The following is a 27,978-nucleotide window of genomic DNA, read 5'->3' as shown; positions in this document are numbered from 1 at the left end:
CCGACGCTGTCGGTTGCAGTTTTGGTTTCTCGCTGCTCAGCAGCCAGCGCAGACTGGCAGTAGACAGATAGAAGGATCCCCTGCTAGGGGGACAGCAGCAGAGAGCATCAAAGGCAGGGATCAGTTTGCTTTGACTTGTAAAATATGCTAACCTTGATATAAACTTTTTTATTTTCCTCATTTGAGATGTGGCTTGTGAGGGGGAGGGTGCTGGGTTTTGTTGACAAACTACATCAGAAATGTTCCTCTCTCATTTGCACTTGTTTTGTACTTGATTAACATGTTACTAAAAAAGAGTTTTTTAGACTGTTCACAGACAAATGAATTATATTAAATAATGCTTGCAATGCATAATCTCCTTGATGGAGGGCACGACAACATGCCTGTTCTTTAGAACCTCACAGAATATGAAGCTTTTAAATGACATTAGGCTGGCAAGCGAGTTTGTAATTGAATGTTGAGCAAGTTCCTTAACCCTATCTGTGTTGTACATCGCTTTAGACAAAAGCATCTCCTAAATGAAACTGTAAGTTTTGTTACTGAAAACTAAATGTACAAAGATGTGCTCTTCCAAACACTAAAACCAAAACCTGCCTTGTATTGTGTTTGACATAATGCTTATATTCTGAAAGCGTCCTTGTGTTTTAGTGGGGTAGTTGCATACAGTCCCCTCCAAAAGTATTGGAACGGCAAGGTAATTTTCTTTGTTTTTGTTGTATACTGAAGATATTTGGGTTTCAGATCAAAACATGAATATGAGACAAAGTTTTGAATTCCAGCTTTTATTTCATGGTATTTACATCTAGATTTGTTAAACAATTTAGGACAGCGTGCCTTTTGTTTGAACCCACCCAATTTTCAAGTGAGCAAAAGTATTGGAACTGGCATTATTGAATTAACTTAAAGTGAATAACATTTAATATTTCGTGGCATAATTGGACTTCCGGTGATGACGCGGGTAGCAGAAGCGTGCTGAGCAGGTAGCATGTTTGCCTTCAAGTTCACATCTTTTTTTCCAAAATCTCACTATCACGCTGGAATACCATGACTTTTCCCCGACTTCACGAGAGAAGTGCAAGTGAAAAGAAGACTCTTCACTGAGGTCAAACGGGCCTGTGTGGAGAAAGAACTGTGCTACTCAATGCAATTCCCTACTGCACTGTGGATCAACATGGGAGGACAGCGCCAACGCTTTGAAGACCCCCTAACTGTGAAAAAAGCGGTAAAAGACCAGCAGGGGGAAAGCAACAAATAAAAGCTGGACTAACCTCTGTAAGTGAAATTTTGCATATTTTAATATGATGGTCAAAAGACTCATAGTTCATCGAACCAAATCATTATCATAATAAAATTGACTGATATTTGTTATTGTTGTCGAGGTAGGCCATATATATATATATATACAGTATATTATATTCTTTCTTTGTCTTTTTAAACATCAAGAATTCATATAACCCCTCTTTTTTTTCTTTACCGATTCATTCAGTTTATTAATTTATTTTTAGGCCCGAACGCCACAAGCTGGCAGAGTTCTTCTTGTTCTCATAGTGGCCACTCTACGAGGGAAGGGACGGAGCCTATGCGAACGCCACGTGCCCGTCAGTGACCAGAAACTCTTGTCACATCGTAGGCATGCCCCCGTGCTTTCCAAAAATGTATAGTTCATGGTACTCAAAAAGTACTATTACTGTTACTACTACTACAAATGTTGTGTTGTGAATGAAAGGGTAACCCCAGGAAATGACGGCAAACTTGCTCCTGAACTTGGGTGTTTGTACGGAAAACTCTGTGTAAGATGTGGCTGGGGTAGCCGGATCCTATCCGTGTCCGCTCCATATACGCTGTTTGTAAAGGACTATAGTGTATTGGGTTTGGGCTGTATCATAACGCAATTGAAAAAAATAATGATTGTATGATTGTCTAAAGGCAAATGTCATCATCTTCTTGAACAAAATATGATAGCTATAACTTCCATCACAACTCCAGCATTGTTCTTGGATATGTTTGTACAACAAAAATCATAAATATGTAAAAGTTTATATCTCAATAGTACATTTCTGTTTAAACAAATCAATAATAATGCACTGATAGTATAAAATTCACTGTTATATTATGTCTTTGTATATATATAGTGCATCGAAGGCACAGCAAAGGCGGCATGGCAACGGCAGCGCAGATTGCCAAAGGCTGTGCAATTTGGTGAAGGCAGTACAGTGAAGACAGCACGGCAAAAGCTGCACAGCAATGGCGATGCGGCGAAGGCGGCGTGGCTTTATTTGAAATGTTATTGCTATCTTTAATATATATATATATATTTTTTTTTTTTCCAGAAAAGATCGTTTTTTTTAAATATATATTTTTATTTAAACAATGCTGAGGCACCTACTGACAAGCCCAAGAAAAGCACATCACAACGATTATGGTAGAAATCACTAGTATTCTGTACCCCCCGAAGTGAGGGGGGTACAGAGGCCAAGCCAGTCCTTTTTTGCTTCTAGGGATACATTTTAATAGGGAACATATAGGAGCCAGTTTTGTCAACCAAATACATTTTGGAATTTATGGCTAATATTGACATAATTAGGTTAGGGTTAGGTATCACAGACCATGCTTCAATTGAACTATGCATTTCATTGGAATCGAAAAGAGAAAAAGATACTTTTTGGAGAATGAACATTAGCCTATTGAATAGGGAGTATTTCTCTTGATATCTTAAATTGCCCATGTAATGCTAAATCAACTTTTCTGTGCTTTAAACATCATAAAAGTGCTATTTGGGCTTCATACACATGCCCAATTTTTCATTGATTCCCTCAAGTTAGAGGGTGATATGCTCAGTCAGTGTCCCGTCTATAGACACGTGGCAAATCAGCCTGTATAGAGTTGCTTAGAAAGTGACTTTTCAGAGGGCTAAAACTCTGGAAAACAGGCGAGTTTGGGGAAAAAAAACCTCAAATACTATGTTTTTGAGGTTCTTAGAACAAATGGAGAGGGTGAAAAATAACATGACATGGGACCTTTAATGATCAAATACATTTCTTATTTAAAAATAATAATGGAACCGCAGCGCACGTTCATGTCTGGGACGGGTTTAAGCCATTTATTCAAGGTACTGTATATGTATACTGAACACATTTACTGTAAAAAATTAAAAAAAAAGAAGAAGAGTCTTATCTTATATATAGATATTAATCTGAAATAAAACACCTGAAAAAGGAATACAGGAAGAGCCCTAATAACACAATTTTTAACAGACTAGTCATTGCAAAATATGAAGTAAATAGTATATTCTCCCAAGAAGCTGAATATTCCTTCTATAGGTTAAAACAAAAGTGGTATGAGTCAGGTAACAAAGCTAGTTAGCTTTTTGCAAGTCAATTAAAAAAATCAAAACAATCAGCTTAACAAAAAAAGTGAAATACGAGACAAGGATGGCAAAATAGTCACTGATTTAAAGAACATTAATAATATTTTCAGTGATTTCTATAATCACCTATACAGTGAAGAGAAACACTAAATCTCCCTAAACTTTCAGTTGGAAAGACCAATGACATTAGAAGAAGTAAAAAAAAAACATCCTTGCTTCGCCTACAGGAAAATCGTGAGGCTTTGACGGTATAAGTAACAAATTTGACAGGAAACTTATAGAAGAGCAGAGTCCAGAACTTCTTTTCTTTGTTTTTTTTATTCTCTTCTCTGCACATGCTGTCAAAGGTCAACACTACAAGAAGTACAATCATTATGAGACAGCAATGCATGTTTTGTTATTGCAATAAAATACATTGATTTATTTTATTGCTTAATTGTGACCTTCACCAGCCCTCCCTAAGGAAGGGTAAGAAATCTTTTATTATAGGGAGGATATAAAAAGGGAGAGCAGTGTTACACCTAAGTGGGGAGGGAGGGGGAGGGGAAAGGGAGCAGGGAGGAGAGAGTCAAGGTAGGAAATAGAAAGGGTGGGGAAGAATAGATTGTTTTACAGTGAGGGTGAGTTGTGAAGTAGTAGAATATATTGTGCTTATTATGTTGCGTAATCAAGCCAGTATAGTGACAAGTGTGAAGCTTAGCTATAATGGTGGTGGCTGTGGACAGGGGGAATGAGTGAATGGTAGTACCTAAAGCAGGTATTTGGGAATAACGTGTCTAAGGTTAAGCCCAGTATGAGTTTTATCCCACATCCCAAGGTGTGCCAGTGCATCGTATACCAGTATATGTGCAAAAAACCGCGACCGCAAACCCAAGAACTGCCCCGGGCCTGCAGATGCAGCCAGGCCAGCAGAAAGAGTGGGGGCCAGGGAGCCCCAGGCCACCCCCCCACGGCCGAGCAACCCCTCAGATGCCCCCAAGATCCCAGGCTGAGAGGCAGCCACCGCCTCCCACACACACATCCGAAGAAGCCCTAAGCAGCCGAGCACCCAGCGCATCCCGCCACCGACCCCAACCCCAAGGCCCCCCCGCCATCATCCCCACCCACCCACACCCAAGCACCCAACCCCCGAGGGGAGGGCCCAGAGAGCCCCCCGCCCAAAACCCCAGCAACGGAGCCAAGGCTCACGCCCAGCAGACGGCCAGAGCCGCGCCGAACAGGCAGCCAGCGGGCGCCCGCCGGCGGGCCCAGAGCCAGCAGGGACCAGACCCCAGGCCAGAAGGACCCGGAACGGAAGCAGCACCAAGAGCAGCGCCCCCAGGGACTGCTACCACGCCCATAATCGCCGATGGAGAGGCACTTCCCTATCCCCTGAGTGAATGTATGTGTTTCGTGAATGTATGAAGTGCTCCCCATCCAGCCTTGGTGTATATATGTGTATGTGGTGCAATAGCTCTGGAGGGTGGAAGTGGTGGTCCCACCCTCCGGGGGGTGGTGTGTTGAGGTGTAATTAAAATTGGAGGGATTAGTAGGGCAGCCAGAGGTGGGAGTGCCGCCCCCGTGCCACTACTTAGTAGCACAGGCGGCGGCCCCCTCCACCCCTAGCCCCACCATCCAGCCCCCCAAGGGTTGGCTATGAGAGTGTGGTGCAACAAGTGGGTGAGCCAGACCAGCTGGGAGTGAGTGATGTGAAGTGCTCATGTAGGAGGCCTGTCTGGTAGGAGACCGGCCCGTCCGCATGGTGAGCCACCGGAGAAGGTAGATGGCGCAGACAGGGACGCGCCGAGCAGCACAACCGGAGACCCCCCGCGGCACCCCCCCAAACCATGCCGGCCATATGGAGCACGGCGCCCCCCCCCCCCCAGGCGGAGCCAGGCACCAGCCACATCCCCCAGCAGCCCAGGAGGCGACCCCCGCCGCCAGCCGGCCCGGAGCGGCCCGCCCCGCCAAAGCAGTGGCGGCCGAGCAGGAGAGAGGCCAGCCCACACACCAGGGCCAGCGCAGGCCCGCACGACACCACGACATAGCACCCTCCACAGGTGGGCAGCCCCGGCCCCCCCGACGAGAGAGGATGCCACCAACCACCCAGGCAGGGCCACCCCGCCAGCCACGGACCGACAGGCAGGCGAACCCATGCACCCCCAGCCAGGCACCGCAACCCCACACCGTCGCCAGCAGAGCACCCCCCTCCCACGGAGGTCACCCACGCGCCGACATGAGACACCCCCAATGCCAGCACAGCCCGGAGGACAGCGGGCCCCAGCCACCAGCCACACCCCGCCCAAGGCGGCGCGGCACCAGAACTTCTTACAACATTTAACAACAGTATAGCCTCTGGCCAGCTCCCTAATTCAATGTCTGAAAATGTAATCATGCTCATCCCAATAAAGGATAAAGACCTTCTGGAATGTAGCAACTACAGACCAATCAGCCTATTGTGCTGTGATGGGAATCCTTTCACAAAAATTTAGCAAATAGACTAAATTTTACCAGAACTTATTCACTCCGACCGTATATAAAAGGGAGGAAATTGTTTGATAGCATGAGATTACATCTATTTTGGAAGGCCAAAGATCTGGATAGCCTGACTGTGGTGAGCTCTATCGATGCCCAGAAAGCCTTTGATCAGGTTGGCTGGGGATATTTGCACAATGTGCTAGGCAGGTTTGGTTTTCGGACTATTTTTCTGAAAATGATCCATTCCTTATATAATAACTCAAAGTCCATTGCTACAACAAATGGCCTCCGATTATCTCCCTTCTAAATTGAACTTGGTACACAACAAGGGGACCCTTTGTCACCCCCGCTTTTTATTATTGTGCTGGAACCCTTTGCCATACCAATAAGGGCCAAAAATGAAATACAAGGTATTAACATGGCAGGAATAGAAAACAAATTGTCAATATTTGCAGACGATGTGCTGGTTTTACTGTCGGATCCAAAAAAAATCTGTTCCACCACTCTTGGAATTAGTTAACTCATTTCCCAGCATATCTGGATACATGATGATTTGGGACAAATGTGAAATAATGCCACTTTCAAATCTCTGCTCTAAGAATGAATTTCAAATATGGAAATTCAACTGGGTAATTTTTAATTTTTCTAAAAAGTATTATTTTGTATTTATCTGCGCAGAAAAACTTGGTCAATATTATCTCCTCGAATTGTAAATGACTCAATGTACCTGTTAAATGGGGGAATATATTGACTCACTTTAAAAAATTGGATATGGATATCGGGTTTTTACAAGAAACACACTTGAGAGATCAGGATCATAAATGGTTGCGAACTAAAGGGAATGGACAGGTGTATCATTCTAATTTCCCAGTAAAAAACAGAGGCGCAGCTATAACTATTAAAGAGACAATTCCCTTTTCAGCATCAAAATTAAGATCCTCGACGAAAATATGTTATTGTTACAGGAAAATTGTACAATAAATCAGTTATTCTAGCTAGTGTATACGCCCCCAATGTTGATGACGAGGCTTTTTTTTAGTACGTTCTTTACAGCATTACCTATTATGGGCTCCCATAAATTAATTATTGGAGGGGATTTTAATCTGGTGTTAGACCCAACAATTGATAAATCATCACAAAACAATCTAACTTATCAAAATCTGCTAAAACCTTTCATAGACTCATGAATACCTATAAATTATTTGATTATTATTTGATGAAGTAATCGAAGGATTGCAGAAACAAATTGATATTTTTTTCACAAAAATGATGATCCAGATATAAAAAGATCTACTTTGTGGGAAACATTTAAGGCATATATGAGAGGCCAGATTATTTGCCAGAGTAGCTTAAAAAATAAACAACGGAGGGAAAAGGAGTTGAAAATGACCCAAGAACTTAAAGAAATTGACAGTGTTTATGCTAACTTTCCTACACCTGATCTTTATAAAAAAAAAATCAGTCAGTGCAAACTGAACTCAATTTACTATACACAGCAGAAACTACTAAATTCTTGACACAATTAGGACAAAAATTTTGAATACGGGGGAAAAAAGCGGGTAAACTATTAGCCCAGCAAATTAAAGAAGCAGCAGCATCAAGGTTAATAACAGAGATACAAATAGATACTGGTCAGACAACAACAAATCCCAAAATAATAAATGATACATTCAAGAACTTCTATACTAAATTGTACTCTTCAGAATTCAATAATGATCCAAACTTAATAGAACACATTTTGGTAACATTCAGATACCTACTATAAGTATGGAAAACAAAAAGTTATTAGAACAACCTATATCAAACTTAGAAATAAAACAAGCCATATAGTGTATGCAAAACTCCAAATGCCCTGGACCTGACGGTTACAGTGTAGAATTTCACAAGGCTTTTATAAATCAAATTTCACCACTTCTTTTAAGTGTTTTTAATGAAGCACTGACTATAGATTCTCTACCTCCTACACTATACGATGCATGCATTTCTTTAATCCATAAATCTGGCAAGGATCCACTAGAACCAGGTTCATATAGACCCATAAGTCTCTTGAATGTAGACAACAAAATATTGGCAAAGATCTTCGCCATGCGTTTGGAAAAGGTCCTTCCAACCGTTGTGTCACCAGACCAAACAGGATTTGTTAAAGACAGGCAGTTGTTTTATAACATCAGACGACTGTTCAATAGTATCTACACTCAAAACCCAAATAAGGAAGTAACGGAAATATTGCTCTCACTAGATGCCGAGAAGGCCTTCGACATGGTCGAGTGGGATTTTCTCTTCTCGGCCCTGCCGAGGTTCGGATTTGGCCCCTACTATACTTCTTTAATTCAGTTACTTTATGCTCAGCCTAAAGCGTGTGTTCACATAAATAATATGGACTCCTGCTCGTTCCCTCTCCACCGTTCAATATAACAGGGTTGCCCTCTGTCTCCCTTGTTGTTTGCGCTGGTCATAGAATGTCTTGCTATTTTCCTGCGGGGGGATTGTAAGAAAGGGTCCAGAACATAAAGTATCCTTGTATGCGGACGATCTGCTTTTATACATTTCAGATCCATCTTTGTCTCTAACAAAAATTATGATCATGCTATAGGAATTCAGTAAAGTATTGGGATATAAAATTAATCTGTCAAAAAGCATACTCTTTCTAATCAGCTCTAAAGCAAAAGTTCAAGTACCCTTCACTGTTTCAGACTGTTTCAAATACACAATTATAAAAACAATCATTTACATGCCCCCAAATTGCATCTATTTTAAGTGAAAAAACAAATAGACCGGCATGGGTAAATCTGGAGGCAGAAATTTGTACACCATTCGATCCAACCGAATATCTAAGTCAATGTCCAGCTCTCTATACTAAGAATCCAATCATTACTCATACAATTGAGTGTTGGCAACAACTCTATAAAATGAAAGGAATATCCTCATGTTTAACAAGAACTGAAACTGTGTGGCATAACCCACTTTTTAAGATTGGAGAAAGAACCTTTTATTGGAAAGTCTGGCTCTCTCAAGGAATAAAGCATAATAATAAAGAAGTTCTCTATTCTAATGGAATACTTAAATCATTTGAAGATTTAAAACAACAATTTGGCTTAAATAACAAAGACTTTTGGACATTTTTACAAATTAGAAATTGCTTGCAGAAAGTTTCCAGGTGAAATACATCCTTCCCTGCTGAGGCATTTATTCAAATCAATTTTTCAAAAAATAAATCACTGCCACATTCAGTGGGGTCCTTCTATATTTTTTGATGGAAGAAGTAAATAACTTCAATGAAGGCCTATGAAAACGATTTACAAAAAAATTCACAAGAGGAGCTGAGCGTAGAGGAGCTGCAGCTGGACTCCTCTCAAAATTTTTGAATGGAAAGAATGGACCACATTGGTTAAAAATATGCTGACTCCGATGAGGGATGCCAGATCTAAACTTGTTCAAATTCAAATTTATGCTGGAGATGCAATGCAGAAAGTGGAAGTTTAATACACATGCTATTTTTATGCCCACTTATTAAAACTTATTGGGAACAAGTTACATCTAAACTGATCAACACTTTAGAGGATGGAATTCACCCTACACCAACAATATGCATCGTGAAGCAAATTAAGTTGAATGGAGAAAATGCTCATAACATTAAGATTTTGATAAATATTAGATATTCTGAAATACTGGAAGTCATCAGAGTCCTACATACACAGAGTGGTTCACAACACGACTGCTTCCTATGAGAGGCTTATTTAAAAGATAAATGGAAAGCTAACATTATTTAATGATATTTGGAAGCCTTTCCTTAAACAAACTGAATAATATCCCTAATATAACAATTTCAATACAATGTATTTGCTCTAGACTGCCTTGGTGGAGTTACTATAGGGGTGGGGTGGATGCACATTGGGGGAAGATAAACAAAAAAACTCATGTCAGTCAGTTATAAGTTATAAGTTAACACAGTAACACTTTTAATACTGTATCATACGTTTCTTGTAGTTTAGATTATCACAAATGGGAAAACCAATGTTTAGGTGTCTCGACGATTATAATATTACAGTAACGCTGTATTGTTTTTTATTTTATCTATTTTTTTTTCAATTTAACTTTTTATTTTTATGTTTTTTATTTAGTTATTTGTTTATTTTTTCTTAATTAGACCCACTAGTATGTTTTTATGTATGCTGGAGTTGTCTTGGTACAGGAGTTGCAGACTTGGTTTTGATGCTAATGAATGGAAATGATGATAATTTTGATATCATACTGATTTTTGATATGCTCCCTTCTGAGCTTTTTTGTGTGGTCACGATTTTTTTTTATTTTTATTTATCCTAGTGCTTTGGAATTGTTTGTTGAATTGTGTCTGACTTTGATGCTACTGACCGATGTCTGATGTCAATGCTTTTGACAGCTCTAATGTATGTGTGAAATGCATACCTGTCAAGTTTTAGATTTGAAAATAAGGGAAATTTTCTGACGCCCACTACGAGCCGTCCCACCTGCCCAACCAAGCTCCAGTATCTCTTATATTTTAAGATAGGTGTACAAGAAATCGAAAATACCCATGTATCAACCACTTACTAAATACAATTATGTGATTAGAATCTGGTAGGCCGACCTTTATTAACATTGAAATGCTGTGAACATTCCTACTAGGACTGGGCAATATGGACCAAAACTCATATCTCAATATTTTTTTCTCAAAATGGTGATATACGATATAAATCTAGTTAATTTTATCAAATAAAGTCTGACCAGAAAGACAATTCTTGGTTAAATTTGCTGATGCAAAATGCTACACAGGGACATTTATTAACAAACAGATTTATTAACAAAATATGTGCACTCAGAAATCCATCTATCTGAGCTTTACATGTTGTTCTGAGAAGTAAAAGCAGCGATTCCTAAAACTAGTATTTGATACATAATAAGCTGTAATATATACATACGTATTGATATATGAAATATTGTAGTTTTCTATATCACCAAAATAGGAAACTCGATACATCTTGAATCCCAATATATTGCCCAGCCCTAATTTCTAAATTATAAAACAGCCCAAACAAAAACATAAATGTGTATATGAAGCACATGTGTTTATTTAATATACTTACAGTTTATATACAAGTCAACAAGTTGCATATTTACTGTTTATTTCACGTTGCTTGTCTTTAAGTTAGACATTCACATTTTATTTTCATTACATATTTTCTTATAATTTCTCATGCTCACTCATGTGGTTCTCTGGTATTCACTAATGACTTATTAGACACATTTATTAAAGACTTTACATCCTTTAGCACTTTATGAAAGCAGTGTATATTTGTGGCGCTTGTGATTTGCTGATTTTTCATGGTGATGTACGTCGTTTGTTCCCCATGGTAGACGCTAAAATCTCAGTTACTAACCTAACAAAACATGTAACTGTGTCCCATCCTGCTGCTTTTTAGGAAGGTAAACTCTATGTCACATTTCACAATGTATTTACACCAGTTCTTCGTTTTTTTCGCTGGAACGTCTTCATTCATCATCTCTTTTCTGAGTTGTTTCCGGGTTTGTTGCCGCTGTCGGAACTGCCACTCAGGCCATTTCAGGTGGCAGTTCTCACGAGGCTAGTGACGGTGTTCAGTTTAGTAAGGCATCTTTTAATTGTTATTACATTAAAATACGGGATATTTACGGGAAAATACTAATACGGGAAGATGGCGGGAAAGAGGGGTATGGTGAAATGTATGCAGGTATATAGGTATAGATACTGTAGGTAGATGTCTTATAAGTATATGTACCGGTATATATGTGAGCAGTTCATCCAGCTCAATACCTTTACGGGGGAGGCTCCTTCTCTTCATTATTTACCTTCTCCCCCTTGGCAATGTCTTCTGTAAATTTGCCATTCATTTTCACTGTTACGCGGATGACACCCAGCTCTACCTCACCAGTAAACCATCTTCTACACTCCCACCCCCTTCCCTTACTAACTGTATCACAGAGGTTAAATCATGGCTTAATCATAATCTCCTAAAACTCAACAGTGACAAAACAGGTTCTCCTCATTGGTACAAAATCAACACTCTCCAAATCCAATAGTCTCTGCATCCAACTTGACAACTCCGCTGTCTCCCCCTCCCCACAGGTTAAGAGTCTGGGTGTTATCCTCGACAGCACTCTATCGTACAAATCCCACATCAATAATATCACCCGGTCTGCATATTTCCTCCTCCGCAACATTAATCGCCTCCGCCCCTCTCTCACTCTTCACACTGCTGCTATCCTTGTCCACAGTCTCGTCACTTCCCGGCTTGATTATTGCAATTCCCTTCTCTTTGGTCTGCCCAGCAAATCCCTCCAAAACTCCGGTTAGTCCAGAACTCAGCTGCCTGCATCATCATATAGTATACATTGGGTCACGAGAAGCGATTAACACCTCACGACCAGCTCCCAATCAGCAATCGTAGGTTGTAAGGATTTCAATGGGAATCCACACAAGGTTCCTGCTGCTTAACAGAAGGTTTTCCTTGCCGCCATGATGAATTCATGTTGGGTGTGGGATACATATGTATGTGTATATACGTATATATGCATGTGTGTGTATCCATAAAATGAAGAGTCCGTCCTTAAGACTGCTCTACTGTAAAGTGTCTTGAGATACCATTGGTTATGATTTGGCGCTATACAAATAAAAGATTGATTGATTGATTGATTGATTGATTGATTGATTTCAAACATGTTTGAAATCCAGTCACTCCTCGTGAGGGTATCGCACAGTTGAAGCAGTGCCACAGACCGGCTTACCGTAAACGCTCACACTGTGTATGTGTGAACACCGTAGGACCGCTGTAAAATTGACGGACTGTACTGCCCACATCTGTCCAGCCAGCTCATGGTCCATCACATCACCGTCTTTTCTTTTTTAAAGCTCTTTTTGCTGAGATTTGCGAGCATCTCTCCACTTCCGGGTTTTTCTTCTTCGTCTGTTTTAATGGTGACGCTTTAGTGTTCTTCTTCTTCTTCTAATTTGTATGTTGCATTTCCAGAAACAAGACCCCGACGTGTCGTGTATGAACGTACAGTGTGAGCAGTCAGATCGTATCAGAGTGTCGGACCGTACAGTGTGAGAACATGCATCGTGAGCTGCGCACATTCAGGCTCTGCGTCTGTGTCGCACAGTTTGAGCTGGAGCTGAGTGCAATGATTGAAAAAATTGCACAGTGTATCACAGCCTTTACCTGACTGATCTCATCCACGTCTACACTCCATCTCGCTCCCTCAGATCATCTTCTTCCATTCATCTGTCCACTCCAGCAGCCCGCCTTACCACCATGGGCGACCGTGGCTCAGGTGGTAGAGGGTCGTCTTCTGATCGAGAGGTTGGGGGTTCGATCCCAGTACCTGACTATGTGTCGAAGTGTCCTTGGGCAAGACACTGAACCCTAAGTTGCTCCCAGTGGTCGACTAGCGCCTTGCATGGCAGTCCTGTCCCACTGGTGTGTGAATGTGAGAGTGAATGGGTGAATGAGCTGATATGTAAAGCGCTTTGAGACTGCTTCAGTGTGGTTATAAAGCACTATATAAAATCAAGTCCATTTACCATTCCATTTACCATTTACCATGGGGAGCAGAGCTTTCAGCCACTCTGCTCCCCGGCTCTGGAACTCACTACCTCTAGATCTTAGGAACATAGACTCATTCACACAGTTCAAAGCTGGACTCAAAACACACTTATTCACAACAGCATTTCCTACCTGACGAGCCCTCCCCTGCTCTGTCCCTGTGTTTTAGCTTCATTCTTACTGTTGTTTTTACACTGTTTAGCTTAAATTTTTACTGTGGTTTTATAATCTGCTGTTGTGGTTTTATCATGTACTGTTAAGTGACCTTGGGTGACATGAAAGGCGCTGAATTACAAATAAAATGTATTATTATTATTATGTGTATGTGGGTATATATGTACACATGTAGTTACATTAAGTTCACACACATGTCATTTACCTTTTTACTGCTGCAGTAGTAACAAAACTGAACTGAATGAGCAATAAAAAAAACCATATATATATATATATATATATTTGGTAGCATAACCCTTACTTGCAATTACTGCATCGAGCCTGCGACCCATTGACTTCACCAGACTGTTGCATTCTTCATTTAAAATGCTTTTCCAGGCCTTACTAGAAAACACTGCAGTTCAATTGTTTTTGGGGTTCTCCCTTCAGTCACCTTTTCAATGCATGCTCTACTGGGTCCAGTGATTGACTTGGCCAGTTGAAGGCCTTCCAATTTTTCCTCCAGATGAAGTCCCAGACAAAATGGTTTTGTAGACATCAGAATTCATTCTGCTGCTACCATCATGAGTTACATCATCAATAAAGACTATTGAGCCTGCTCCAGAAGCGATGTCTGTTGCTCAGTACACAAGTAGTTTCTTTCATTTTCAGGACATTCCAAATTTTTGTATTGGCTATACCCAATGTTTGTGCAGTAGCTCTGATTAATTTTCCCTGTTCTCTCAGCTTCAAAATGGTGTGCTTTACATGTTTGCTTAACAGCAAATGAGCAATTCATGTATGATGTTTCATTTTTTTATTTTTTGTCTTTTTCTGTTTTATCTTTGGGGTAAACAAGTGTAGGTGACTATGCCTGTGTCCTATCACAGATACCACAGCACACCTTTTCAACTACAGTAACAGTGAATTGAATAATTTGTCTTTCCCCCTCCTTGCTATCACAGACTGAGAACAAGGGTGCTTGCAGGGATTTACAACCTGTGTGCTTCCCCCTGCCTGTTAAGAACTAAGGCAGAGACACTCTGCTTTTCTCCAGAATTAACAATGAACATGCTTTAAAAAGTGGACACAGGTTTTGATACAATTTTGAAATGTATTATTCCTACACTGTGTCATTAACTCTTTTATTCACAGGAAACCAGGACATTCTTAGGACAAGGTTACATGCAGTAAAGTTACAGTTTAAGTGTTCCTATTTATTATTCCTCAGTAACCTTGCAAGTAACATATCATGTTTAATGTTAAACTGACCAGAAAAAAATTATCTCTGCTCTCATCTTGCTTTGAAGGTTATAATCTAACTGTGTTCTGAGTTATATTCAAATTTCTTTTTCCAAAGAACCTTTTTCATCCACTCATAGAACACACCCACGAACAAGCCACAAGCCCATGAACCAGCTAAAAACAAGCTGATTGGCTGTCGCAAAAACCGACCAATAGGAACGCTTCAATCACGATAAAAGCTACCGCCAAATCTAAAATCGTTGGATTTTGATGTTTGATGTGTATGATGTTTTGTGGTACTTTTTACTTTTATATTTTCTTTGTAACATCACAGTGTTTTGTTTTATTAGACTTTAACTAAACTTGCGCGCTTCAGAGAAAAACCTCCGGTTTCACTGCTGTGAGCTGAGCAACTGAAGTCTTCACGAGAGCAAAGCACGCTGGACCTGGAAGAAGTCTACTCAAAGTCACTTTTCAACCAGTGGTGAATTACAAGCCTAGAAGCAGTGTTGAACCTGCCGGCTTAAAACCAGCCGTGAAACCAGCGAAAGGTCGACCACGTCCAGAACCGTGCCTTGCGGCCTCAAACTCTCTTCACCAACCCGTCTTCCAAAGAGGCACACTACAGACTTTTCTATCGAAATTTGAGGTACACTCTGGATCTCAAATTGAAATTGGGCATAAAAGTACTTACACTCAGATGGTTTTAATTTCCATACTGATCTCATCACAGTTCTCTCACACACACGCACACATTCAGACAATGAAATCATGCTCTGTGGAGTTCAATTTCTCTGTCTTTCTTCTACTAAGGTTTTTACTTTTATATTTTATATACTCAAGCATTTATCCATAGCTTAGTGAGCATAGCACTCTTTTAGGTTATTGTGTAAATAGGTTTAGCTTGTTTGATTTACTTTTACTATTTGTCTGTGGTTCATGCAAAATAACATGGTTTGTTATTGGAAAGTAGACAGTTTGACAAGAATTCACACATCACAAGGTATTGATAGCTATTTAAGTGATCTAAGACACTGTGTATGGTTTTACGGGCAGGCTTATTTTGTACTTCCTGATTGCTCGTGTTATTGGTTCTGTTATGCCTCGGATTAATGGTATTTTCATCATGACTTTGTATGTATCTGTTACACGCGATAAGAAGATGGGAGCTGATCGCATATGATTTAGTAAAATATTCATATAAATTCAACAGTTGGTCCAATCTGGACTGTTTGAATGTTGTTGGTAAGAGCATAATCAGTACCATAAGCAGGAAAAATGGCGTGGTTCCTGCATAAGGCAGTGACATGTTATATGTGTTTGTTCTTGGCCTCTGATGTCTTTGTAGACCATAGGTTGCAGTGTGTCAAAATGTCAGCCATGGAATGCTGATTAAGGAGAGGCAGGTTGCAGCATCCTCGGACCTTTCTATGATGTACCGCAAAGATATTGCATATTTACTGTTTCAGGGGTTAAAATGACGATCTTGACCAGAGTTGAAGGCTTGCCACGCCCACACTGTTAGAGATATGGAAATACATGTGTACAAGTTGTGTACAGGAATCAAAAGCAGCAGACTTCCTTTGGATTTTAGAATTTGGCTTCAAGATACCTTTTGTGCATTTTATAAGCTTATGTTAGGATGCAAATGTGTGCAAAGAGCTGCTTATTTGAAAAGTTTAAGAGATGCTACAGTTAATTTTGAAAAACAAATTAAAAAGTTTTTTATAAAATTTGAAGTTTTAGTCCCCTTAACATACAGGCAGGTTCTGTCACTTTCAAAAATTTCCAAGTACCGGTACTTCAATTGAGACATTCTGTTTTTTGGCAAATGGTGCTCTGCCACAAGAAGTGCTTTCCGTAAAAGCTCATCATCCACTTGTCCAGAGCATTTCTGAACACATTAGGGAAGTATGTGTTGAAAACTGTCACCACAATGCATAGTAGAATAAAAAAAGTGCTTTTCTATCACCACCAGGAGTTATTCCAAAAATGTCCAGTTTTTCAATAGATGCAATGTTAGCATCCCCTGTAAGCCAGGCAATGTGCTAAAAACTGACAGATTTAACAACAATAGCAGGTGTCCAACTTGTCAAGAACATAAATCCAAAGTTTAAAGAGGAAATTATGAACACACTTGGTCCAGGAGGAGCTCATTTTTAAACAGTGTGGTTTGGTCAAAAACTGAGAAAAAGTGCAAAATATTGCCCGCTAAATTAAATATTTTGTGTGCAATTTAGGTTGTAGGTCTAAGTTAATTTGCATTAATTGCAATAATGCATTGACCTACCAAATGCCATTTAGCTAGTTCAAACCAGTGAAAAGTTCCAAACACTAGGTGGTGCTAACACGTCCTGAAATTGGATCAATACACTTTAAATGTTTCACCAAACTATACTGCCCTGCCAAATTTCATGAAATTGCATCCCCGGGAAGGGCCTCAAACATCAAAGTAATGTGGCGTAAAATAAGAAAAAGAAGAATCCATACTAAAAAAATAGATTTTTTTTCACAGTCACTATTTCAAAGCTTGAAAGTTCTGTTAATTATCTATTTAAAAAGAATAAGTTAAAAACATATATATATATATATATATATATATATATATATATATATATATATATATATATATATTTTTTTTTTTTTTAAAAGTAAGACATAATTTATATATACTGTATTTTCTGGGCTATAGGTCGCACTGCGAAATTGTCCGCTTTTCAAGAATTTTTCAATTTTACAAGAAAAATCTGCCTAAAGGCCGCTCCGTCACAGAGGCCACACAAATGTGTGCTGCTGCTGCTGTTTCCACTTTGTGAAGTTAGTTGAGTTTGGGTAAGGTATTCAAGGGGCTTAAGAGAGGTTCACACATGGACAGAATGGACAGACTCAAGTACTGTTTGTTTAATGTACTGAAATAACTTTGTTTAAAATTATAAAGAATAGTGCAGTTTTTTTTTAAAAATTATTATTATTTGCTATTGAATAGTCACAAGTTCAGCATGTATGTACACTCTAGTCTATACTATTTATTTGGTCAAAGGGTTTTAGAGGCAGACCGGTCTGGGATTCAGAGGTTTTCATGTGTCCCAGTGAATCTGCAGTTGTTCTGTGCTCTTAGGGTTTTGTATGTTGCTGATAGTGCTAAGCATAACAATGACAGAGTAGCTGAGAAGAGACGTTGGCAAATGTTATCAGTGTACGATGGTATGTGCCATCTGCTTAGGGCAGTGTGACCAGGACCAGGAGAGACTCTGTAACCACATATCAATCAATGTATGTGTTAAAACTATTGTTTTTAACACATACAGTCATATATATGTATATATATATATATATATATATATATATATATATATATATATATATATATATATATATATATATGAATTATAGAATCACCAGAGAGACACTGAACACTCACACTTACTTCCAATCAATCCCAATACTGTAATAGTCTGTTCCATTTCCCATTTTAACCTAAGTATCCTGTGTTTGGACATTCGCAAAGTTCAGTCCTTAAACTGAGACCCTGGTCGATCATTCTTCCATCTCAGCTGGAGCTTGCTTTCAAAGCAACACCACAGGTATGAGTGTTCGTATGGGCAGAGATGGAGTTGAAATGTCCAAAAAATTGGAGGATTGGACTTGGATTTTAGTTGTACGCCAGCGTCAAAAAAATATGTATGAGGGGCGCCTGGGCGGGGGATATACAGCAATGTATCTCCAAAGTGTCTTTTCCATTGATTCCTTTGTCTTCGCCAGTTCGGAATTTCCCATTTCTCTGAAAACATATGCATGAATTTTACAACATCACAATGTTTCAAATTTCTATTCAATCAGTTTTCACCACACTTCCCTTAGTCCTGCAGTGACCTTGCCATGAGCTGGTGATGTGAACACGAGAACCGTCTGTGAAGTCTCTGCTGATCCAGAAACTTAAAGAAGAAAAAACAAAAGAGGAAAAACTCATATCCCAATCAATATTCTAATACTGTATCCTTTTAAATCCCCCATTTATCTTATTTTTCCTCTTTCTTTAATCCTCCCCTCTTCTTTTTTATTTTTTATCTTTGCACCACACCATCTTATCAGGAGATCTACAGGTTAGACAACACTACCCTAGGAGTTTTAAACCTTTAGCTCTACTGATAATGCCTTCTTCTTCCCTTTCCTCTTCTCTTTTTCCTTTTCGCTCTCGTTCCTATTTTTTCTTCTCTCTTTTCTCTTTATTCTCCCTCTAAACAGTATGTTTGCCTTCTATTTTCCCTTTCCTCCTCCTCAAACCAATTGTCAAGTTGTCCCTTTCTGCTATCACACACTTATTTACTGCAGATGCAAAACATCTGATCTAATCTCTATAGTCTAAATATTATCTTTGTGTCAAAATCTTTTGTTGTTTAATCCTTGACTCTTGTGCTGCTCTCAGCTACAATTCATTGTGACAAAAGTTCATAAATTAAATCCAAACATCAGTTTTATTTTAGATGTTATATTGCAACCTATAGTTACAGGAATAATCTTTTCCCGAGAAAAACTTTTACTGTTCAAATTCACACAAAAAATCTAACAGTACTGCGTCCCTCTGAGGAATTTCTCGGATGTTTCCCAGGATTCTTTAGGATAGAAACCATGAATATATATATATATATATATATATATATATATATATTTACCCATTCAGTCTAAAGTGGCGTGTTTGTGATCTATTTATAATCAGATTTTGATCAAGTATTACAGTTGAAATGGCATGAATTTCAGAATAGCCCAGCTATATTCAAAATGAATTAAAATCGTCAGTGGAACATAAGGATAAGAATGCCTTAGTTCATCTTTGTTGAAAAAAAAACTGTTGGCTCAGTGTTTTCTGAAATCACTGGCCTTTTAAGCCACTCACTCCTTTTCAGTTGGTTTGCCTCTTTCTCAGCACAGTGACTTGTGTTTTTTCCATACAGTCCAACAGCACAGAATTCACAGGTGTTTTCCGAGCATCTTATTAGTCCTCCGTCTCAGTTCGCCTTTGAACAGCAGGACAAAAAGTAGTCAGTTTTAAACAGTATTTTAGCGTCCACATTTCAATGTGATGTATGGAAGTGCATCTGCTTAACAATCATCCTACGACTGCTCATTCTGTTGATAAATTACCCACCAATTCACCTTGTAATGCTTCTAAAACTATATTTAACATTTTTTAACAGTATATTTTTCTATTTCTATACCTGAAACTTTTTTTTTTTCATCTAACCATTTATTAAATCTGTTGAGTGTTTATCTTTGTTTTTTTCTTTTCTTTTCTCCTCAACAGTGGCATTTTCCAAATTTTGTCAGACTGTTTTCCTTATTATTTTAATTCATATTTCTTGTTTTTTTTAATATTTTGTCTACTTGTGTTACATTCATTATCTTAGGCTTCCAACTTCTAAGAACTGAATATTACTTGGAACTGTATTTGGATCGCTATTGGATTACTAGAGAAACACTTTCACCTCTGTGAGCGTGTTTGGTTTTGTTTTTGATAAAAACCCTACACCAGGCCCCAGACCTACAGCCCTACAGTTATTTATTTTTCATGTCCAAAGTAAACTCTAACTAATGGTAGCTAGTTATAATAATTATTTTACAGAGTAAACGGTATTTCCACAGTTAACAGGGTCTTGTTCAATATTTTCCTAATAAATTTATTAATGAATTTTTATGCTGACATCATCACTGCTCTTAACTAATTATTTTCCCATTTGCCTTTTTTCAATTATGTTCCTTATTTTCTCTCAACATCACAAAAACAATCAGACAATGGCCATCACAGGAACAAGAACAAAGACAACAACACAACACAGACCGATAAACTCTTTTCTTTAATTATTCATGTATTTATCTTTATTATTAGTCTAGCATCATGTGATTCAGATAATAAGGATATATTTGTGTAAGTGGTCTGCAGTACCAACCTTACACAATTCAAAACCGTGTAACAGTTACTTTACCATTACCATTGTTTTTTTCAACTTCTGTGTGCTAATCTCCACCTAGGACCCATTTGTGATGGGGGTGTCACCTGAAAAGGGCCCTAAAGCTGGGGGAACATCCCTGACCATCACTGGCAGACACCTGCTAATTGGTCGTGAAGCTGACCTTGCCATAACTGTCGGGGGGGTTTCCTGTGCCATGTAAGACAGACACATTAACAATTAATCAGATTGTATTGGTGTTATGATGCCTGAGGGGTATTCCATAAAGTGGGTTATGTTCAAACTCTGAGTATGTTCAGGCTCAAATGAGGGAAACTCTGAGTATCCCATTCTTTAACGCGAGGTATGTTCTTCTCTGATTATGTTACCATGGCAACATTGTCCATGAACTAAACCTGGTCGCTGGCAGGTTTTATCAAAGAAACCCTGGGTTTCTACCTGGCTCCGCCCACCTAAACACCGTTTCTTAACACTTTAATTAACCTTAATACTCTTCTCTGAAACACATTAGTCACATCACACACCACAGACGTGTTCACATCATTACTGTTGTGTTGCTTTACGTTTTTTTTGTTTGTTTGTTTTGTGCAAACGGTAGTTTTCTTTATAACATTGTGGATACAGATCATTAAGTGACAGACACTGAGAGGTTGAGCTGCATTAAAACATTTACTGACGTCTGTAGTAAAGTTCACTGAATACTAACCTGTGGATAATATAAAAGAGGAGATGACAATTTAAATGAATACATTTTTAAGGCTCGATTGTTTTTTTTATATTGTTATATTGTTTGTTATATTGTAACTCATGTCTCTTTGAAGATATGATGGCATAGTGAATTGTGACGCTGCTCTTGAAAGTGACGGGTCGTGGGTTCGCGTCCCGCATCAGTGTTCTTTTATGACATTTTTTAGGACGTCGAGATGACTCTGGCCTCAATATTACATTAAAAATCAATATAAATGATGCAATATCAAGCGGCATTTACTGTCTTTATATCCAGTGTAACAGGAGGGCTCTCTATGCAGACATCCTATTCTGCTGACAGGTCTCCTCTGACACATTTTATTCATATTATTCACCGCTCGTCACGCCACTGAAGCGATAAAATGATGAAGCGACCAAAAAGTGGGACTAATTACGGGCGATGTAAGCCACTATAATCACTGAAGACTGAACGCACCTTTAGAACAGGCTCATATTCCTCAAACACCGGCTTATTTCACCCATTACGGTGAATAAATCACTATTTTCCGGGTAGTTGTCATGGCAGCTCGACTCATCTTCGATCCATTGATGATGGCTTTTTATCGCGCGCGTGCACGTAAGTAACCCAAGGTTTACATACTCAGGGTTGATTAACCCACTTCATACCAGCTGTAATGGAATCCGATACCCAGAGTTTCCCATCGCGGGGTATGTTGACCCAGAGTTTATGGATAGACTCAGAGTTTGTTGACCCTCCTTCATGGAATACCCCTCTGGTCTGTTGAGGCATGGTTGAGTTTAGGCTCGATGTGATGAAGCAATTATGAGTCTTCTTCTTGCAGTATTTATCTAATTCTAGTCACACTGACCTGTATGTGTGTGTGTCATGTGTTTATAGTGCTTCAAAGGTACAGAGATCCATTGTTCAGTGTGTGACTGGCAGTAGTAATAAGACAGGAAACCATCGTGTCACCCTACATTATGGCCTTAGTCAGCGTCACCTCCACACCTCGACCTTTCGCTACACACGTAACCCGAACATCACCTTTGTCACACCAGCAAAGAGCTTCCTAGCGTAAGTTACCATCGCCTTTATACCTTAACAACTGGTAGTAACAGAAAACAGTGAACCTAAGGCTATGGAATAAAAGCGGTTTTGCCAATCGAAGAAAGAATAAATAACAGATTTCCTGTCACTGTTATTTTTTTTATTTTTTTATTTTTTTTGCAGTGGTGGACGACTTATTTATGTATCAGGCTACAACCTTGATGTAGTGCAGGAACCAAGAATGGTGGTGACAGTCACTTTTTTTGAGCCCGTCAGCCAAAACAGGAGAAAAAAGAGGAGCGTCAAGCAGAGGGGGAAAAAGAAGACAACTGCAAGGCTGCCCAGGATGCTTTCCAACCACACCTGCCCTGAAGACACTTACTGCTTTAACAAACAGGTGTGTGTGCATGCGTCTGTCTCACCAGTGGACTACGACTAAACAAGAAAGCTTTCCTTTCTGGCAACAAAACAAGTTATTTTTGTTTATCAGTTTACTGAACGTTGTGAGGTGAACTCCTCCTCCCTGATACTCTGCCGCTCCCCCATGGTGGACTCCTCTGTCTGGAGATCGAAGGTTACCGTTGAGTTTCTGCTGGACAACCTGCGCTTTGACTTCAGCAGATTGAATCCCCACGTCTTCACTTATGAGCCCAACCCAGTCCTGCAGCCCCTGAATCAACAGGACCCATTCAAGCCCTACCGCTACAATCCTGGCAGCTTCATCCAATTAGAGGTTAGAGAAGTGTTCTAAAAGTGTTGTGTTTTTACGTTCAAGTGTCTTATTTCCAGCCTGTCAGAAAGTACATATGCAGAAAATTTTGTTTCTTTATTCTTTCTAAGGGGGAAAACCTTGATCTGGCTTTCTCTAAAGATGAGCTGATGGTGCTAGTTGGAGAAGGTGTGTGTGCGGTAAAGACTGTGACCAGAAACCATGTTTACTGTGAGCCTCCCCCATACCAACCTGCAGCAGGACCCAATGGAAAGACACACGAAAAATCAGACAATCTGCCCGAATTCACAGTGAGACAACAAGCTCTATCATTTCAACCTTACACCGTTTTGCATACCTTTACTGAACTGTGTAAAGGTAACACTATGTAGTCTAGAGGCTCTCGGATTGTTTCATTAACGTTTTGTTTTGAATAGCAAAAATTAGCATGTTGGGATGCCAGAGAAGAAAATACCGTATCTTTTCAACATTATTAACTTTATAAAACAAACATAAAATACATAGCAAGACGGACTTAAAGAAATTTGGTTTAAAACAATACTCAACAGCACTTTCACTTACGAACAAAAAGTTAAAAGGCACAGCTACTGAGAAATAAATGCTTTTAGCTGTTGATTTATTAGATTTTTTGCATCTAAAAATTCAGTTCAGTAGTTTTTGAAATTGTTGTTGTTGTTTTTTGTTTTTTTAAAAAAGGATTATGATTTGATTAAAGAAGATTAATTTTTGATATCCTTTTCAGAAAATGCATACTGCTAAAAAAACATGCAAAATATCATAATTTGCTGCTTGTGTGTGAAAATAAATGTATACATTTTCTTTAAAAAAAAATGCTCATATTTAATGCCATTAATTAGTATAATGAATGTATTCTTATTGAAAAAAAAAAATATCAGGATCTTTTTTCCCATCTACTAAGACCCCTTAAAAAAGATTACAAGCCCACATGGAACAATTTGCAACTACTATGTTGAAGGAAAAATGCATGCAAATCTACAATAATGCAAACTGATAATTAAAATACTTAATTGTTTAACTTGACCTACATTTCACCATTTGTCTAGTCCACTGTGTTCTGTAAGTGTTTGCAAGCAACTAAATGTAGGCATAATATTGATGAAATTTTTAAGATTTGTTCTTTGATTTCTTAGAATTATTTTAGAATGTATTTGTACCTTTTGGCTTACTATACGTTTTAATGATTTTCTTTTTGGGGGCCTGCTTGAAAGCTATGTGAAGGTCTATGTTTATGTGTTTCAGGTACAAATGGGCAACCTGAACTTTTCTCTTGGGAAGGTCCATTATGATAACCTGAGTTTGTCTACCTTTCCACTGGAGGCTCAGATTGGAGTTGGTGTGGGAGCCTCCATTGTGGCACTAATTGTTCTTATCATTGTACTCATATATAGGTCAGTGGATGTGCATGTGCTTACTATATTGATGGATATCTGCATGTGTGAATGCTATTCATAGAACGGGATCACATTGTTATCTTTAAATGTGGACATTAATTAAATACAGCTTTTTGTTACCCTGTGGGCTATGACTTACCTCCTGTCTGCATGGCTCTCTTGTAGAAGAAAGAGTAAGCAGGCCCTTAAGGACTACAAGAAGGTCCAGATCCAACTGGAAAACCTTGAAACCAGTGTGAGAGACCGCTGCAAGAAAGAATTCACTGGTAAGAGCGGGAACAGTGCAATGTTATGGATAAAGACCGGGGGAAGCATCAAGGAAAGGCGATCTGGCGCGCTCTGGGGTGCCTGGTCGGTGCGCCTGGGGGCCGGCGGGGCGGCTTGCAGCATCCCCTTGGTGCCCTCGGCAACTATGGGCGTGGTTGTCGTCCCTGGGGGCGCTGCTCTCGGTGCTGCTTCCGTTCCGGGTCTTTCTGGCCTGGGGTCCGGACCCTGCTGGTTCTGGGCCCACCGGCGGGCGTCCGCCGGCTGCCCGTTCCGCGCGGCTCTGGCCGTCTGCTGGGCGGGGGCCTTGGCTCCTCTGCTGGGCTTGCAGTAGCGATTTTTTTTTTTGCACATATACTGGTATACGATGCACTGGCACGCCTTGGGATGTGGGATAAAACTCATACTGGGCTTAACCTTAGACACGTTATTCCCAAATACCTGCTTTAGGTACTACCATTCACTCATTCCCCCTGTTCACAGCCACCACCATTATAGCTAAGCTTCACACTTGTCACCATACTGGCTGGATTACACAACATAATAAGCACAATATATTCTACAACCTCACATCTCACCCTCACTGCAAAACAGTCTATTCTTCCCCACCTTTTCTATTTCCTGCCTTGAGTCTCTCCTCCCTGCTCCCTTTCCCCTCCCCTCCCCTTCCCCCTCCCCCTCCACTTTGGTGTAACACTGCTCTCCCTTTTTATATCCTCCCTATAATAAAAGATTTCTTACCCTTCCTTAGGAAGGGCTGGTGATGGTCACAATTAAGCAATACAATAAATCAATGTATTTTATTGCAATAACAAAATATGCATTGCTGTCTCATAATGATTGCACTTCCTGTGGTGTTGACCTTTGACAGCATGTGCAGACAAGTAAAAAAAAAAAAAAAAAAAAAAAAAAGACCGGGGGAAGAAAGGCCAGACAGATGGACATTTTCGTTGTTATGACATGCAGAAGCTAACGTTTGATGTTTTGACCAGAATAAACTTTTTTTTGTCATTGCACATGTTACAGAGTAGCACAATTTCCAGGGCGGAGAAGAGAAAAGGATTGCTAGCCGCTGCGGGGCGCGCACGCAGCCTCTTGTGGGCACTTCACTCGCCTTTCCTATAGCTTAGGGGGAGGGAGGGCGGAAAGACGGCCAACGATATAAATATAATCCCCTCGCTCCATTTCTTAAAACAGTCAGATTCAGATAACGTGTGACGACCTTGAATTGATCCAGTTCAGAAACGGACGAAACGTCTCTCTGCATAACACTAGGTGATAGATGAGACAGCCTTTAAGTTGCCGAGGCTCCCAGTTGAGCTTCCTGCGTCCTGTCAGACCAAAGTGAGAGGCCTGAAGCGGAAGCTGAGGCCACGGCCAGTTTGCCCCCCAGAGAGGTAGAAAGCCTCTCGAAGGCGGGAGGCTTCTCCCTTAAACTGTGGGCCCTATCAGAGGCTACAACCAGTCTGAAAATTGAGCCTGGACCGAAGACTCTGGTGTTACCCAAGTGGATGCGAGACGAGAAAAGCAAAGCTCTAGGAGTCAATTGCGAATCAGAGACAGACCAACTTCGCGTGATGACACCAATACATTTCTCCAAAATGAGAGGAAAGATGTGGACAGGACTGGATTTGCACGAAGGGGAAGTCAGGAGTAACACTCCAAACCCTTTGACCCGTCGGGTACCACTGAGCGAGAATGCTGGATTTTACGGCCCCATTGGCCTTGCTACACCTGCTAGACAGAATGGGGCAATCCGTGAGGACAGTTATGGCTACCAGACCTTCCTTGCCAACCTTGTTGGCAAGATCCAGAAGGCTGGGCCAGTAGAAGACTGGAGTTGAGGTCAGTCCCGATATATCAGACATTGTTATAAAGGAAGCAACACCGAAAGAGCTCAACAAAGGGTCAGGGTGGCAACAAGGCCCAAAGTTTCATGGATGGCCTGAAGTTGATTGGCCTGTAAAAAAAATGGCCAAGAAGAGCTCGAGACCCCACGGCGTGATGAGTGTGAGGGACGGTGCACTCCGGCTGACATGCTCAGGACTGACTTCAAGGGCTACACTTGGCACAGGTGAAGTCGACAAGCACTGGACAGAATGGAGTGAGCTGGCAAGACCGAACTTGTTCACCCGACTGGGGTGTCACCAAAAGGGGAGAGGCCTCAAGGCTGAAGACATGGCCTGGACGGCACTCCATGCTCTGAGAGGACGGAGTTTGAGACGGGGATGTCAGGACCTGTTCTGCCATTCCCGCCCCCTTCATCGCCAGGGCTCGTCAGAGGAACATGCCTGCCGCCACCGACATGAAGAGATGTTTGGAGGCTGGTGGTCCTGATTCATGCTGAAGACCAACAGGAGGTGAGATAAGTCCATCTGTCGAGTATAGACATGTTAAAAGTGGTGACATGTAGGAGGTAACAGCGCACCTTTGGATGAGAGATCATCAATGCTCAGCAGAGCTCAGAGGGAGAGGAGGAAACTCATTTCTCATTTACGAGACAGAAAATGGCACTACATATGAGAGTTGACGTTCCCAGCAGCGCGCACTCGACCAGAGCATGTGTGGAACTCATGGATAGTGTGGCAATGGTGAGATAAAACCAAAAAAAAAAAAAGGGGAATTGCAGTGAAACTACATGTCCGGGAGGAAGAGGAAGTTGTGTGTGTGCAGACTGACGGGAGAGAAACTTGGAGGAACGCCAAAATACAGTAAGAAATCCATTCAACTCTGACCCAGATAGATAAATAATAATAATTTTGCCATCAAAAGCCCGGTCTGTGTTTTTTTTTGTTTTATATAAGGAAACAATGTTCAGATGTTGGAGTTGTCACTAAAGCAAAAAAAAAAAAAAAAATAGCTTTAAAGTCACCGACAGGGTTTTTTTTTTAGAAAAATACTTCTCAGCTGTTTGCTCTGAAACTGAAGATTTGTGTAAAACTTGCTCTATTCAACGGCTGATTAGAAAAGAACGAAACAAGCCAGAAACAAATTCTTTTGTTTTGATGAAAGTAGAGGCTTCAATCTTTC

At 40.2% G+C, this 27,978-nt stretch overlaps 1 protein-coding gene across 6 annotated transcripts in view; it reads left to right on the top strand.

Moving 5' to 3' along the window:
• plxnb1b (plexin b1b) overlaps positions 1–27,978 on the top strand; it is a 231,255-nt gene that overhangs the window by 169,952 nt on the left and 33,325 nt on the right. For all 6 annotated transcript variants that reach the window (XR_003674034.1, XM_028445814.1, XM_028445815.1 and 3 more), the window contains 7 exons: positions 20,848–20,984; positions 22,393–22,569; positions 22,726–22,939; positions 23,033–23,275; positions 23,383–23,562; positions 24,533–24,681; positions 24,850–24,950. Coding sequence is in view for 5 of the 6 variants with exons in the window: in XM_028445814.1 (XP_028301615.1) it covers positions 20,848–20,984; positions 22,393–22,569; positions 22,726–22,939; positions 23,033–23,275; positions 23,383–23,562; positions 24,533–24,681; positions 24,850–24,950 (1,201 nt within the window). In the remaining variant the exon portion in view is untranslated. The remainder of the gene's footprint in view (positions 1–20,847; positions 20,985–22,392; positions 22,570–22,725; positions 22,940–23,032; positions 23,276–23,382; positions 23,563–24,532; positions 24,682–24,849; positions 24,951–27,978) is intronic.

The sequence above is a fragment of the Gouania willdenowi genome, chromosome 5, assembly GCF_900634775.1.
Source record: "Gouania willdenowi chromosome 5, fGouWil2.1, whole genome shotgun sequence".
Taxonomy (NCBI): Eukaryota; Metazoa; Chordata; class Actinopteri; order Blenniiformes; family Gobiesocidae; genus Gouania; species Gouania willdenowi.
The sequence above is the reverse complement of the archived record's forward strand: the minus strand, read 5'-3'. Positions and strand labels throughout refer to the sequence as shown.